The following is a 17,260-nucleotide window of genomic DNA, read 5'->3' on the forward strand; positions in this document are numbered from 1 at the left end:
GTGATTATGTGACATTCAACATCAAGTACTATTCATATTGCAAGACATCACTTGTTTATCAAGTTAAAATTTATTAGAAATGTTTGGTCATCTTGTGGAGCACTCACAGACCAAGTTACTTACAATCCCAGGCTTTTACCATACTATGAATACAATATTTCCAGATCTACTTATGGGTATTCTAAGATGGCTAAACAAGATGTTGCAGGAGAAAGGTAAAGGAAATATCAAAATAAAAGGGATACAAGTAAGTTACTAGGTAAATCATCAACCTCCAAAAAAAGCAAAAGTTGTCAGTAAAATTTCTCAGCTCTACAGTGTTGTCTAAAGTAGAACAGGTTATATACATTTTATTCCAAGGCAAGACTGGCTGAGTACCATCACAGGTAACACTTAAAAATAAATAAAACAGGGGCGCCTGGGTGGCTCAGTTGGTTAAGCGTTGGGCTTCGGCTCAGGTCATGATCTCACAGTTTGAGCCCCGCATCAGGTTCTGTGCTGACAGCTCAGAGCCTGGAGCCTGCTTCAGATTCTGTGTCTCCCCTTCTCTCTGCCCCTCCCATGCTCATGCTCTGTCTCTCTCTCTGTATCTCAATAATAAATAAAACTGTTCAAAAAATATAAAACAAATCTGAACTTTAATTTTCTCATATTCATGCAATGGTTTGGAAGAATGTTATGTTTTATTTTTTTTTAATGTTTTTTATTTATTTTTGAGAGAGAGACAGAGAAAGGCAGCACAAGCAGGAGAGGGTCAGAGAGAGAGGGAGACACAGAATCTGAAGCAGGCTCCAGGCTCTGAGCTGTCAGCACAGAGCCCTACGCAGGGCTTGAACCCATGAGCCGTGAGATCATGACCTGAGCCGAAGCCGGACGCTTAACCAAATGAGCCACCCAGGAGCTCCTGGATGTTATACGTTAGAACGGTTTCCTTTATAAGGACATAACTATATAAGTAGTTCAAACTATGATGACAGAATACTTACTCAAAGAAATAAGGGCAGTGTGAAAAATCTGTAATTGAGGTAATAACTGACATTTTAAATCACATTAAAAATATATTTCTTCATTACAGCATTAACAACATGCTTTTCATTGTGGTTTCAACCAACAAGGACCACAGATCTGCACAACTACAACAACCAGAATCCTGCGTATTAAAAAATAACTCTTGTATGCACGGCCTAACCCACATGAAAATGCCCCCGTTTCACACACCTTTGCCCAAACAGCTGCAGAGAGTCCCAGGATAGGGCTGATGGCCATTATCACAAGGGTGAGCTTCCATCCTCTAATGAACCCTACTATGAATCCTGAAAAAAACGTGGCTACTGCTTGAAAGAACATTCCAACCTTGTCACCAATTCCTTCACTGATTTTGGAGACGTCACTAAAAAAGATCACATCTAAGTGGTTACAGGCAGGAGGTCTTTGGTCAGAAAACTCAAGCAGACATCTAATAAACACACAGACAGGTAAAACTTGTTCACACTACAGCAAGCCACTTTCACAGTCTTAGCCTCTTGAACAATATTTTTCCTCACCTAAATACTGTGCAAAGGAAGAATTTCAGATCAGTTCATGCCTCTGAAAAGTTAATATCATTCAGGTAGATGCTGGGAAGCATTAGCATTTTGAACAGGTGAGTCAATTTGTTTAAAAGCAGGAGTTAGGAAGGGCATTGCAACAGGAACAGGGACATGCCACTTGCTTCTACCTCAACCCGCTTCTTAACCCACTCTATTCTCCATACAGCAGCCAGTGTGATCCTTTGAAAAAGGAAATATGAACAGTTACTCCTCAGATCAAAAGCGTCCAATGGCTGCCCATTTCACTCTGAGTCAAAGCTGAGAAGGCCTTAGTGAGGCTGAACCAGGTCCTACATGTCTTGGCCTTCCCTCCTTTTTTTACTTCATTTGTTCACCACACTTGTGCCAGGGGCTCCAGTAAGAAAAAGTTGAACCTCCACAGGAAAGTAAGCAACAAGAGGACAGAGAGCTTCATCTTGCTCACGAGTATAATCATAAACATCTAGAACAGTGCTTGGCACTGTAATAGCCCCTCAAGTATTCATTTAATAAGTGAAGAGTCAACAGTTACTAAGAAAAGTCTCACTGTGACTTCATTCACACATTTACTTTTTCATTCAATCATCTAAATTGAATGTGTAATATCTGTCAGGACCTGTGGTGAGCGCCACCGAGAAATAATATGTGAATTCAGTCTTCAAATTAGCCGACTCTATCACTGAGGAGAGCAAACTAACGTAAGGAAAATGCACTGTGGCACAGGCTGTAAATGCTAGAAAGAGGTATCGGATGATCTAGTCCCAATACATATTAAATGCTTTATCTAGTAATTGTATTAAATTTAAAATCTAGGCATGACAAGTGTCTACACAGTTAGTGGTTAATTTCATTGTGAAAAGTCTGACATTAATGATACACTTACTCTGTTAATCGTGTATTGAGTTCAGTAGCGTCACTGACGTCAAACCAGCCTATTTCTTGTCGTAGAATAGCGTGAAAAAACTCTTGCCTAATTTTCCTGATCTGCCGGCCGGCTGCCAGAGTCCAAAACGAAACTTGTATATAAGCAGCAACAAGAACTCCAGCACCTAATCCTGAGTAATAATACGCATACCTGGAAAATAATTAGAAAGTTTCTTTTAAATACTGTCCTTTTTTCATCTCTTTCATGAAAAAACTTTAGAATTGGCAATTAAGTTTCTTGAAATCACAGATTGTGTAGGACATCATAACAAACACACATTAAAATCTTTTCTCTGGGGCGCCTGGGTGGCTCAGTCAGTTAAACCTCTGACTTCGGCTCAGCTCATGATCTCACGGCATGAGTTTGAGCCCAGCTTTGGGCTCTGTGCTGACAGCTCAGAGCCTGGATTCTGCTTTGGACCCTGTGTTTCCCTCTCTCTGCCCCTCCCCAGCTTGTATTCTTCTCTCTTTCTCAAAAATAAAAATTAAAAAAAATTTTTTAAATCTTTTCTCTTTTCCTAAATTATAAGAGGGTGATGGCAAATCTATCCATTTGAACTATCAGTCAAAGAGACATAATTTTTTGTGTTTAACTGCAAAAATAATGACATTAATGATTTTAAAACTGATACTGACAATGTGTACATATGGCATGGTTTTTCTTTCATTATTTAGATTCTAGGATTGCATATCTTATTGTATTAAAAAAGTTCCCTACTATTCACAGATTACATGTTATAGGAATAAAGAGACCACACATGTGAAGTGGGTCTTAGAGTAAGTTTTCTCATATTGTTTATAGAAAGAACTCCCCCAAACAAGCTTTTCCTATTTGGCAGAATTCGAAAATATTTTTTAATAGTATGCTAAAAATGTCCTAAATTCAAACTAACTTTGAGTGAAGTCTTAACTAAATTACAGGAAAGTTAGTATCTTTAAAAAGAACAAATTCAGTTTTGATATTTTCAAGTATATATTTTTTTGTAATTTTATAAACTATTTCCAGATAAAGACTTTTTGGGCCTATAATAGCATACAAATGTGCTCATTTAAATCAGCAACACTGATTGATAAGTAAAGATACAAACATTATGTTACAGGCTCTTGAGATTTCTGTTAGATCAAAGTACTGTATCGATATTAAATTTACTGACATTGATAACTGTGTGGTGTTTATGAAGAGAATATTGAAGTTTTTGTGAATAAAGGGCCATGATGATGAATGCAAGTTACTTCAAATAGTGGAGGTGATGGGGGTGGGAATAAATGGTAACAATAGGTCAAAGAATATAACAAAAGGTAAACAGCAGACAGATACTTATTCTATATTCTTATAATTCTCTGTAAGTTTTCCATTATTCTCAAATAAAATAGTTTTAAAAGTACATCATAGGGGTGCTTGGGTGGCTTAGTCAGTTAAGTATCTGACTCTTGATTTCCACTTAGGTCATGATCTCACGGTTTGTGAGTTTGAGCCCTGAGTTGGCGCTCTGACAGTGCAGAGCCTGCTTGGGATTCTCTCCCTCCCTCTCTGCCCCACCCCCACTTTCTGTCTCTCACTCTCTCTTAAAATAAATAAAAGTTTTTAACAAGTACATCATAAATACTTATATATACATGTACCTATATTTATATATCACAACTATATATATGTGTGTGTGTGTATATATCAGCCAATTACCTAGTCATTTCTTCTTCCAGAATTCTGCCTGGATTTAGCATTGACAATGAAAAATTCACTGAATAAAAACAAAAGAAAACAAAACAAAATAAGACATTTCTGAAGGTTGAACTATTAATTACTAGGTTTTAAATATCTTTTTTTCTTTTCACCCTCAATGAATTCTTTTCACTTTATTCAAGTAAAAAGCCCAAGGGTTTAGATGCAGGACATCTCTAGGGTCCAGAGGGGGAATGGTAGCCTTCCCAGATGCAGCCCGATCCTTGCGATCTGGGGCCTTGAGCGAAGTAGCTTCCAGAGGCAGCAGAGAGGAACTGATACAGAAGACAGAGGAGGAAAAAAATAAATGGTCTCAATAGAAAATACAGAATTTAAGGGGCATTTTTTCATATAGTGACTAAAAGTACTTTACAGATAATTGTTTCTGTTGATTTTATTTGAATATATGTATGTTTTCCCTTAACATGTTTCCTTTTGTGGTAAGTAATAGAAAGGCTGAATTACATCCATTGTAAGGGAGGGGAAATTAGAGACAAGGAAGATAACTGAGTTGTTTAAAAACAAGTTACTAGGGGCACCTGGGTGGCTCAGTTGGTTGATTGTCCAACTTTGGCTCAGGTCATGATCTCATGGTTTGTGGGTTCAAGCCCTGCATCAGGCTCTGTGCTGACAGCTAGCCTGTCTTCAGATTCTGGGTCTCCCTCTCTCTCTGACCCTCCCCTGCTCACGCTCTCGCTCTCTCTCTCTCTCTCTCTCTCTCTCTCAAAAATGAATAAAACATTTAATTTAAAAAATTTAAAAAAAATAAAGACGAGTTACTGGATCACTGGCAATTAGTTATCATCCTGCATTCTACATCCTGCTTGCTGGCAGAACTGTATTCTGGTATTTTTAAAGCAGTATTGTTAGGAAATATATTGCCTATTAATTTGAACTAATTTGATAAAACTATCAATGTGCCATTTCTGTTTTAATAATAACAAGCACGTACTGAGCATTTATTAAATACCAGGCTTTGTTCTGGACACTTTACATGTATTCATTCATTTTATTTTTACTACAATCCAATGTGGTATGAATTCTTTATGAATCCTCCTTTCACAAATGAGGAAATTGAGACACACATAGGTAAAGTCACTTATCCAAAGTCACACAGCCAGCAGAGAGTCCTGGTGCTATACATAGAGCTCCTAAGTTTATACTCCACTGATTGTTTCATGTGGTTAGGACTTATTTTCACTTTTCAAAAAACACAAAGTGAAAGGAGCACCTGGGTGGCTTAGTCAGTTAAGGATCTGACTCTTGGTTTTGGCTCCGGTCATGATCTCACGTTTTGTGGGATCGAGCCCCACACTAGGCTCTGCTCTGACAAAGCAGAGCCTTCTTGGGATTCTTTCTCTCTCTCTCTCTCTCTCTCTGCCCCTCCCCTGTTCACTCTCTCTCTCTCAAAAATAAATAAACATTAAAAGAAAACTACAAAGTGAAAAAATAAAAAGGAAACAGCCCATGTCCACTGCACTAAAAAAATAATAGGACAAAACGTCACCAAGGCATTGTGGACAAAATATACCAGGGCATTTCCCATTTACCATGATCCCAGGAAAGAAACTAGTCTTTGTTCCTTTATCACGTGTAAATAATCCAATATTCATGTTTTCTGCATGTGTATATCTTCCTAACCTTCTTCCGAAGAGGGGTAAGGTTGAAATGTATTTAAAACTTAAACTACTGTCAGAATCAATTACCAGTCAGGATCAATTACCAGGCATGTGAGTCTGATTGTGGCATAATTTCTCCCTCAATATTGTGTAAGTTCTACTGATGTTCATTGGGACATGTTTCTGCTTATTAATCTGCTCTTCTTAGCTATCAGATCCTTAAGGAATCATACCTTTTTCTACTTTTTATCAGTTCAGTTGTGTGTGCTCATTTCCTCTCTGGGTTCTTTTTTTAATGTTTTAAAATGTTTATTTTTGAGAGAAGGAGACACACAGAGAGCACAAGTGGGGGAGGGGCAGAGAGAGGGAAACACAGAGTCCAAAGCAGGTTATAGGCTTCAAGCTGTTAGCACAGAGCCCAACATAGGGCTCAAATCCACAAACCTTGAGATCATGACCTGAGCCAAAGTCAGACACTTAACCAACTGAGCCACCCAGGCACCTCTTCCCTGGGTTCTGAAATATGGTAGCTTTGGGATGCCAAATTTGAACTGTATTTGGAATTAGAAGCAGACAAGCTACCTAAAGCTTGGCATTAGTGGAAATCATTGCTTAAACCTTGGGAAAACACCACATATATGTGTATAGGGCTAGCCTTCCCCCAGAACTCAAGAATCAGGTAAAATTTAAGTGAATTTTACTCTTCTCCAGTGCTTACCTCAAAGGTTTAAATTCTCCCAGTCGAGCATATTACAACTCAGACTGATCCTCCCTCTTAGGAAATAAGAGTCTATGGACATTCAAAATTTGAAATGCTCTGGTCTCTGGGTCGAAGCTGAGAATGGCAACCTAGGTCTGGGTTAGTAACCCCACGAGCTCCTAGGAGAGTTTCCGCTGCCTAAAGACTAAGGTAAGGCAGATGTGTGTTGATGTGTCCCCTGAAACCTCATGGGATTCTAGATCTGAAAGGGCCTAGGTCTGGTCTTCTCAGATGTTACCTACTGGATCTCAGTCTCACAAACAATCTCCAAGTTTCTGTTGGGGGTTCTCAATGCCATCTGCCTGTTAGACTCACATGGAGAGCTTGAAAAAAATAGATTCCACACAAGAACAGTTAAATAGGAACCTCTGGCTGTGGCTAGAGCATCACATTTCTAAGAAATATCCCCACTTCATACTTTTTAAAACAAAATGTTTATTTTTGAGAGTGGGGTGCAGAGAGAGGGAGTACAGAGAATCTGAAGCAGCCTCTGTGGTGACAGCAGACAGACTGATGTGGGGCTTAAACTCACCAAATGCGAGATCATGACCTGGGCCAAAGACGGACGCTCAACCAACTGAGCCACTCAAGAGCCCCGCCCTGCTTGATTCTAATGGGCTAAGATAGATGACTCCCACTCTGGTCTGCCTGAATGCCTCCCAGAACAAGGAAATGGGGAATTCTCAAAGTTGCCTATTCCTTTTAGAGAGCTCCCATAATATCTATTTTACGGATGAAGAAACAGAATTTTAGAGTGGCTGTTTCATTTTTTCACTTTTCCCCAATATTTATTGGTCATTTACTATGTTCCAGACGCTTTATATAAATCATCTCATTTAATCCTATCAGTAAGTCTATGATTACATTTAAAGATGAAAACAATAAGAATTATAGAGGTTAAGTAACTTGCACAAGGTCATACAGCTGGTAAGTAAAGGGCTTAAATAACTGTATATCTTAAGGATTACAGGGGAGATATTGCACACAGTTCTGACTGTCATGTTTAAGTCTCAAACCAATGTCTGCCTTCCTCCACTCTGCCTAGAACTTCTCTTATCTTATGGAAATATTCAGCACAAAACAAAGAGCTGGTGTTTATCCAGGCAACTTAGGCAGTATGTGCAGTTAGATAAGGTAACAGGTCTCCAAAATGCCTTTTCCTCTCAACCATGCAGCAGTGCAAAGGTGTGTGGGGTATATTGATTGCTTAACAGAATTTTCTAGGTCATTACAATCACATAGATATGACATAGCATAGATCAAGTTCCTGATACTCTGCATGAAAAAAGTTTCCTATGACTCTGTCCTTAAGGTTTTGGACACAGACTGTGCACAGTTTCTGCACAACTGAGTCTTTGTGAGGGAATAAGCTTTGTCATGGACTAGATTTATTCTGTGGACAGGAGGGGCTCTGTTCACAATCATTCACTGTCAAATCTTGTAATTCAAGCCTTGTTTTCTTCTCACATTCCCTTCGTATTGGCTCCCATTAAGTCCGACTGTCCAAGAATCCCAGCAATTCTAAAGAATAGACTTTAAATAAATATCATCTCTATGAAATGAGCAAAAGAGCTCAACTAAGGCTAAGTATAGCTAAGTACCTGATCTTCTCTCAACCTCCATGATTTTTGCTAAACGCTACAACTCCCAACATACCAGGGAACTCTGGATTTAGCCTGAGTATGAAATTTAAAGATTTCATTTACTCCAAAGAGGTATGAGAATATTATATTCATAACTACTGAAGAGTGGACAATGGAAGTTAATAACATGTGAGGGACGTCCCATTGCAAATCTTCCAAGACAGCCTATAGGCCTGGTGACAAATGTGGCTATAGAAGACTAAGGGTCATTTCATCTGGCGGCTACAGAAACTATGCTGGCAACTCTGGGGAGTTTATCAACTCCACAATCACAGCTTTGTAAGTGACTTGCTTGTGTCATTTCCCAGAGAGACCTTGAATTTGGCCCTGGGCATAGCACTGGCACCTATCTGCCATGGCCAGCTTCAAAGCTATTGGGTTGCATAATTAGAAAAAGTAACAAACAAACAAACTGTTCCCAATAAGAAAATTGTGGAATTATTCTGGTGTCGGTAAAACCAAAATCAGGATTATTAAAATTGGCCCAAACACTAACTCATCTGTGCCAAGTGTGCTGCATTATTTTAAGCTCATTTAAAAAAAAGTTTAATTGAGATAAAATGTATAACAAAATTTACCATCTGAACCATTTTTAACCTTACAGTTCAGTGGCATTAAGTATAGTCACACGACTCAGTAGTGTTAAGTATATTCATACCATTGCACAATTTCCAAAACATTTTCATCTTGCAAAACTGAAACCCTATAGTCAACTCCCCATATGCCCCTTGTTCCAGCCCCTGGCTGCAACCATTCTACTTTCTGTTTCTTTGAATTTGACTACTTCATGTAAGTGGAGTCATTCAGTATTTGTCTTTTTTGGGACCGGCTTATTTCACTTAGCACAATATCCTCAAGATTTATCCATGGTGTAACACATGTCAGGATTGCTTTCTTCTTAAGGCTGAATAGTAATCCATCATATATATATATATATATATATATATAAAACATAAATATATATAATATATATAATATATATAATATTTTATTTATCCATTCATCCTTTAATCTATATTTTCAACCCTGAGTTGAAACCAACTTTTGATTGATATGTCCAAATCTGGGCATCATCCTGCCATAATAATAAGCATAATAATCTATATGATGTGCTAAGAAATAAAAGGAAAACAAGTAGAAAATTCTTACCCCTCATTTCCTTAAAGACTATTTGAACTATCCTATCTTGTTCCAGTTTTACCTTCGCAATGTTTGTGTTAAAGTTTTGGTCATTGGTTAAACAAAGTAATCATTTAAAAGTTTCCCAAACCAAACAAACAAACAAACCAAAACCACAATTTTTTTACATTGGGAATATAGTTAGGTCCTGAGCATTGTTTGGATGGCAGAAAGGCCATATGATTTTGGACAACTTATTTATCCTCTCTAAGCCTCAGTTTCCTCATATGTCACAGAGGATAGTATTACCTACTGTGAAGGATGGCTCTTATAATGGTTAAGTGGAATAGGACCTAGCACATAATAAATACAATAAAAAATTACCATTATTATTGTTATTTTATGATAAAGAGGTTCTTCTCAGACACAAAAGTATTTGAGCATAAATAAAGTGTGGGGGGTTTTTTTTAGAGATTTAATTACTCAAAAGATGCTTTTTTACTAGGTTTCTAAAAGATATTAATATTTATGTAAACAGATCTTATTGTAGGAATCAAGCAATCATATTCTCTTAGGTAATTACACTTAATCTCTACACTGCTAACCAAATACGTAGCCCCGAATCAGTAAACACTGAAAACTCTTACTGATCTAAATAATAGGGTCCACTTTTTCTCAGATATCTTTGCTGTGTTAAGTTACCTTTCCTTTATCAGTTTTTTTCCCCTCTATTCCACCATCTGGGGACCGATAAAGCTTCACTCAATGTTCTCCAGCCTAGTGCCCACAAGGTTCTCGTGGGAGGAGCTGAGCCATCAGGCTTGGTAGAAAGCATTGAAATCTTCCTTCCTGTGTTCAATTTGGCTACTACGAAAATAACTCTGTCCATTGGAACCTGAATCCAGAGCTGTTGCCCAAGTCCCTCTTACAGATGACATTGACTTATGGGATTCCTTTGGCTCTTCAGTCATTAATACTCCTCTGCCTGAGTTTCAAAACACATCATTTTCATATTGAAACCATTCACTCTTTAGGGAAGTGTTATATCAAGGTCCAGTCAGTCTGGTTGATCCAGAAATTAGGGACACAAAATGGATATAATTTTAATGAAAAGGGCAGAGGGAGAGAAAAGAAAAAGAAAACCAGAAACGGAGCTACAAGTCGAGTATAGCTAAGAAGTAATGCCGCACTACCTGAGGTATTTTTAATTTTGTCAGTAATCACCAAAAGGAGGGGCACACTCTATTATAGTTCCACAGTCTTCAAGTAAAGGGACTGCCCTGCTTTATTTAGATGCAAAGCTTTCTATATATTTCTTTATTCTGTAGTAAAAGTCAAACAGAATACACCTGTTTGTTGAAATTTAAATGTGTATCTGAGGAATTTTCTAAGAATTTTATAACTCCTTCAGTGATATCTGGAGTCACCTAGAAATCCAAACCATTAAACAAGTAGATGAGGAATAGCAAAATCAACTTATAATCTTTCATCCAATTAGAATACAATGTATACAATGTATGTTTTTTTAAAAAACAGAGAAATGCTTACCTGGAAAGGAGAAGTTTCCTGCAATATCAACAAATTTGTCAGTCATTTGCCCAAATACTATCATCATGAGGGGGAGACCTGATCCGTGAGCTATGGCCATGATGGTGCCCAGGGACATCAACAGTTTATCCTGCCAGTCAGAATATCGAAACTAAAAAATGAAAAGAAAAGGGAAATAAAATATTGCCTCATAGTAAAGAATCTTTCTTTCTCCACAACTATATGTTCTTTGGGTTTTCTTTAAGGTCAGTACTTTTATAATAGTTGCAGATAAATGTAGTAGGGAATAAGGAGGATTTCAATCCAAATTATTGATAGATTAATTTTATAATTCCACTTATTTTGTATTCCGTGAAGAAATCAATCTGATTTTGCTTAATCGGTATCTCATTTTGTTGCATGGTTGCAACATTGTTTGGGGTGCCTGGGTAGCTCAGTTCGTTGTGTCTGACTTCAGCTGAGACCATGATCTCATGGTTTATGGGTCCGAGCCCCGTGTCGGGTTCTGTGCTGACAGAGCCAGGAGGTGCTTCGGGTTCTGTGTCTCCCTCTCTCTCTGCCCCTCCCCCACTCACTGGCGTGTGCACGCACACTTTCTCTCTCTTTCAAAAATAAGAAAACATTAAAATAATTTAAATGGAAATATTGTTTGATCTTCCAAAGTTCCTTGGTTAGTGAATTAAAAACAGCGAGGAGTAAACATTAAGTGCACACACATGCATGTACATATCACATCCTTTAAAACAACATTCAAAATATTTCAGAGGGAGAATTACAAAGAAGGAGGAAACAGATGCCCTGAGTTAAATGGATAAGTTTCCTTTAAGGAGTTAAAGTTAGCTTTTGAAAGGAAGCTCAGAAGTGAAATAAAACAAACATTATGGAGTGCCTATATGTGTACTTTGGAGAGGTCTTGCTTAAAGAGATGAGCTACCTGTAGAATCTGCAAGGATAAAGTAAAATTCGCTGAAGAGAATTGGGGAGTACAGATGAAGTGGGGGTGTTTAGGCTTAGATTAGCAAGATGCCTAGAAACTGCATAGGAGTGCTCAGATAATCCTGAAAGAGGTTAGAAAGAGGTATAAAAGACTTGGTGGGTCACACCAACCCTCTTGGACTTAGTACTATTAATGTACAGTGTACTTAGCACTATCACTTAGAAGGGTGATATCAGTTGTCACAGTGACATGCACAACACCCAAGAACTAATCAGCCAATCAATGTCCTAATACTCCAAAGATTTTGTCTCTCACTGTCTCTTTAGCTCTAATCTCACTTTTTCTTCCCACTTTTGATTGATTGCTCTATGGCTCTCTGTTTTCTTCTTTCTTTCTCTCCCTTATAGATTACATCCTTCTTTGCTTATATTTCCATTTCTCTACTTTCCCTCTGTCCCTTGCATCTCCCTACAACGACTTTCTTAATCTGTTCTCTCTACCCATTTCCATCACCCCACCCCCTTTTGGGGATGAGGCACAGTCATCAGGAGAATGAGTGATGAGTCAGGCTTGGCAGAGTAGGGTCTTTGAGAGCTGAAGCAGAATCAGACAGGGTCAACAGGCCAGGGCAGTGTGAGGTCAGACACAGTTGGTGAGGAGGAGGGGTGTGCAAACTGTTCTCACAGAGTTCCAGAAGTTCAGCATGGGGAGGCCAAATTCCATCATCAAACACGCAGGGCAAGCAAGAGTGCCGAAAGAGACAAAGGTTCAGAAGTCTGGTGGAGCTTGGAAAAGAACAAGGAGAGCAGGTAAAGTCAAGATCAAATGCAGAAGTGTCCCTAAAATTGCTACAATGGGGATTAGTGTTCCCAAGGTTCATTTTAGTGGCTCCCGGGGAAGAGAGACAGAGCACTTGGGTCTACTGGCCAGTTACAAGCACAATATTGGGTTGCCATGTAATGTTCTCTTTAGTGAACAGTTACATGAAATTGAGGATCATTTTAAATACTTATACTACTTAAAGAACATTTCATTGTCTCTAAGCTTAAATTTAAAACTGTAAGAATTTCACAGTAACATCCTAAGTAAACTTAGATTTGTTTTAAGTGATTTTCAACAAAAAAATTAATTGCTAATTCTTGTTAGAAACAGTTTTTTATAACCTCTAACAGTTTTCCTGAATCTCTTTCAGGACAAATATGTATTCAGAGGCAGAAAACATTATATTTCAATTTAGTTTAAATTTTAGCTTTTAAGATCAAACTAAATGCTCTAAATTTCTACCTCAAGGTTTGTGGTGCTTTATTTGCTGTAGGAGGCAGATTTAAAATATGTGCATTAAAACCAAACTCCATTTTATAAACAATTTATTTTCTAAAGCACTGAATTTTTTTAAAAAAACTAACAGTTTTAAACAAAAATATCACAAGAACCAGGGAGAAGAAAATGGGGCTGTGCAGCGACATGAGAAATGTACAGCAACATCTGATACTGAGGAGGTTTTGGTGTCTTTTCATCCATTTACTTAGTAAACTGGAGATTTCAGTTGACATGCCATTTGATGTCAACTTCTTTGCTATGGAGTAATGGCTGTCATGGTTTGAAACACGTCATAGTTACTCTAAGCAAACACTGTCTTGGGCCACCACTCTGAGACATATTACAAATGAAAAACTAATTAGACTTCTTCCAAAAAACATACTGGCTTGACATGTGCCAGCAGAAAAGCACTGAGAATTGTATTAAACATAATCAGAACCTCAAATAATTACTCCACATTTAATCAATTTTCTGGGAAGCCAAATGTAAACATAGATTTCATAATTATTTCTAAATTTCTGTACTTAACAATCACTTTCTTTATATGCAATCTTGTTTAAACAAAATTTGGTGGGACTGTGTGGCGGTGGCAGTGGTGGTGGTGTGTGTGTGTGTGTGTGTGTGTGTGTGAAAAACAGATGCAGAGATGCGTTTCCCTGAAATTGGCTAGTTTGTAAGGTGCTATGAGTACAAGTTGTGACTCTGCGCTGTGTCACAGCCAGCCTATCCCTACCTCTTTTATCATCTACCTTGAGAATGTGGTCCACTGACTATAAGAAGCCAACCTAAGACAATCTTAAACTACTGGCTCTATAACTATTGATTCAAGACATGAAATTTGAATGAAGACAAGAATTATTCATATTTAATAATTCACAGCTTACCAAGGTTAATGGTCCAATCAAGTTCACATTCTTCTTTTTTTTCATGTCTTGCTTGCTGTAAAAAATATGTTTTTTAATATATTTTTATTTATTAATTTATAATTTATTGTCAAGTTGGTTTCCATATAACACCCAGTGCTCTTCCCCACAAGTGCCCTCCTCCATGACCATCTCCTCCCTTCCTCTTTCCCCCTCCCCCTTCAGCCCTCAGTTTGTTTTCAGTTTTCAAGAGTCTCTCATGATTTGCCTCCCTCTCCCTAACTCTTTCTCCCCCCTTCCCCTCCCCATGGTCCTCTGTTAGGTTTCTACTGTTAGACCTATGAGTGAAACCATATGGTATCTGTCCTTCTCTGCCTGTCTTAAAAATATAATTGTTTAAATTTAAATCTGGTACCAAAGGTTTTACAGTCAACTGACTATACATTTGAGTCATTATCACATTCAAATATTATAATATTTTCAAATACAAAACAATGATATTCACAAATTGTCAACATTATCTACTTTAACAAACACTGCAAGGCCATCACCAAGTGCAAAGGTAACTGTCCAAGGTACTACAAGGATATCTGGATAAATGAGAAATGGCTACCTACCTGCCTTGCAGAGGTCAGCCACAGAAAGAAAATACAGAAGTTAATATCTGCCAAGTAATTAAATTCTTCTGTTGCTAAAAAAAAATAAGTATTGATCCAGAGATAATACAGTCTACTCTTCTGAAGGTCTGTAGGGAGTGGTGTCAGGAAATCCTGTTGGCTCTACTTTCAAAATACATCTTGAATTCAACCACTACTCACCACTTTTGTTACTATCTCAATGCCCCAGGAAAATGCCTGCTTAGTCTCTCTATTACAATACCAACTTCAGTCTACCCTCAACACAGCATCCACACTAATCACTGACAAATTCAAATCATGTGCTATTCTTCTGTTCAAAAGTCTATAATGGCTCCCATTTATCTCAGAGTAAAAGCCAAAATTCTTAACATTAGATTTTGGCCCCTATATAATCTGTTTCCTTATTACCTCTCTGACCATATTTCTTATTCCTACTTTCGTTTGCTTTGCTTCTAGCTGGCCTCTCTGCTGTCACTGTTCTGTTAAAACACCAAGCATGTACCCATAGCAGGTCTTTATATTGTCAGTTCCCTCAGCCGGGAATGTGGTCCCCTCAGACATCCATACATCTCTCTCCTCTCATGTCTTTCAAGTCTTTCCTCAAATACTGCTTCCCAATAAGACCTATCTTAACCACCCTATTAAAAATTGCAACCTATTTTTTTCTGTGCACTCCCAATTTCCATAGCATTGACTAATATTTCCATAGTATTTATTATCTTTGAACATGTGCTGTAGCTTACTTAGTTTTCACACGTATTATTTATTAATTAGTTTAGGTAGGTAGGTGATAAAGTTTTGCTCGGAAGACTTGACCCCAAATTATTTAGAACACATATTTAAATCAAAAGACAGACATCTGCCACTAAATATGTTCTGAAGAAGGTGCCATAGGAAATATAGCAGCATGACAAACTAGCATATGACTAACTTGCCACTTGCCCTAAATAACTAATGTGCACTTGACTTCCTTTGAACGAATAAGCTTTGGTCTCTTTTTAATAAAAATTAGTCTCAACTTTTACTTTCATATTCTTATACTCCTAGCTCACCATTAACTTTCTGTATTTCTCTTCAGAACTGTTTTCTCATGTTTGCAATACAAGGCCATGAACTTCTGAGACCTCCCGTGGGGTCAGGGTATTACTGCATCTTTTGCAGGGATAGCTCTTTTGTACACTCATCAAATGTCCAGCTGGTACAATACATAAATACAGCCTTCATAAAAAATGCCATCTATTTATAGATTCACAGTCAATCCCAGCCTAAATTGCCAGCTTATGAAAACAACATTTTTTTTCTAGTAGAAATAATACCATCCATCTGTTTCCTAATTCTATTTGGCAAACTAAATCTTCTATGAATGAATGCCACAGTACTTGGAAGGAATAGAGCACTATCACTGTATGAAGTTGTTTACGGACTAAAATAATTCTTTAGTTTAAACATCAGATAGGCGTATTTTCATTTGGATAATCAGGCCCCTTGCAGCTTGAGGACTCACTATAGAACCTGATAAATCTGTCCCTTGATGACACAGGTCAATTAGTTTTGGGTGGCCTGGCATGAACTCAGAGACCATTACAGACTCAGAAACTATTTGAAGCTAAAGGCGAAAATAATTCACTCTTCCCACATTGAAAGAGGAAACAAAGACAACACACCATTGACTGGTCGCTTGCTTCTGCCCCTACTAAAGCCTGTGAAGTGCGCTTAACAAGGGCCCCAGAGAACCAGAGAGAAAGAGGGGCAAGCAAACGAAGCGCTGAGGTTTTCCCTTGGTATGTGAACAAATATTGATTTGGAAGCTCAGGTTACAGAAGAATGAGGCTGCTCACCTCCCCACCTCACTGCCCCAAAGGGAGAAACACGAATCAAGGAGGTGCTGGGGGGACAGCGGGAGGGGAGGGGGGAGCAGGGAGAGGGGATACCACAAGGAGGAAGAGGAATTAACAGGGAGGAGGGTTTTTCTTGTTACTGCTATTGTTTTTGTACTTCATTAGTCTTGTTCAAAAAGCACAACCATTAACAGCAGATATCTCATGCTCTCTATGCCCGAAATACCAGGAAATGTCTAGGAAAGTTATCTGTAAAAGTTTTGAGTTCTATAATGCAAGGAGTGTTATACAACACAGATATTCATCGAACCACCCCGCACAAAGTGGGGAAGCGGCACTTTGAAAGGCAGCCTCCTCTTCTTCTTCCTAAGCCTGTTCCAAGAGGAGCTTGTGTGCCACTCCTTGAGGAAAGTCGGGATCTCGGACGAGACCCTCCAGAGAAGCCTCCAAAACAAAGGCAGCAACACACTCCCCTTTCCAAGGCCTAATTGGGCCCTGCTATTGGCGTGCTGACGAGGTACCTGCTACTGCCCAGTTCAAAGTCGCCCTCCGCTCCCTCGGGGCACCGGACGGTTCCGTTCCTTCCCGCCTCTGGGTCCATGTCAACCTGGGGAGAAACCAAAAGCCTCAGGTCCAGGGGCACCCGGCCCAGCTCCCCACCGCCCGCAACCACGGGGTGCGAGCCGGGCAGAGGCGCCGCCGCCGGGTCTCCCGCGCACGGTCCCCGTGGCTCGCCGCCGCAGGCTGAGCGCGGGGTCCTGAC

At 38.8% G+C, this 17,260-nt stretch overlaps 1 protein-coding gene across 1 annotated transcript in view; it reads right to left on the reverse strand.

Moving 5' to 3' along the window:
• Positions 1-17,098, reverse strand: part of ABCB4 (ATP binding cassette subfamily B member 4) — a 64,965-nt gene extending 47,867 nt beyond the window's left edge. The window contains exons 1-6 of the mRNA XM_029918831.1: positions 17,019-17,098; positions 14,043-14,097; positions 10,902-11,052; positions 4,174-4,231; positions 2,452-2,643; positions 1,219-1,390 (exon numbers count right to left, since the gene is read on the reverse strand). Coding sequence (XP_029774691.1) covers positions 1,219-1,390; positions 2,452-2,643; positions 4,174-4,231; positions 10,902-11,052; positions 14,043-14,097; positions 17,019-17,098 — 708 coding nt within the window. The remainder of the gene's footprint in view (positions 1-1,218; positions 1,391-2,451; positions 2,644-4,173; positions 4,232-10,901; positions 11,053-14,042; positions 14,098-17,018) is intronic.
• Between the last annotated feature and the right edge of the window lie 162 nt (positions 17,099-17,260).

Source organism: Suricata suricatta, chromosome 2 (assembly GCF_006229205.1).
Source record: "Suricata suricatta isolate VVHF042 chromosome 2, meerkat_22Aug2017_6uvM2_HiC, whole genome shotgun sequence".
Taxonomy (NCBI): Eukaryota; Metazoa; Chordata; class Mammalia; order Carnivora; family Herpestidae; genus Suricata; species Suricata suricatta.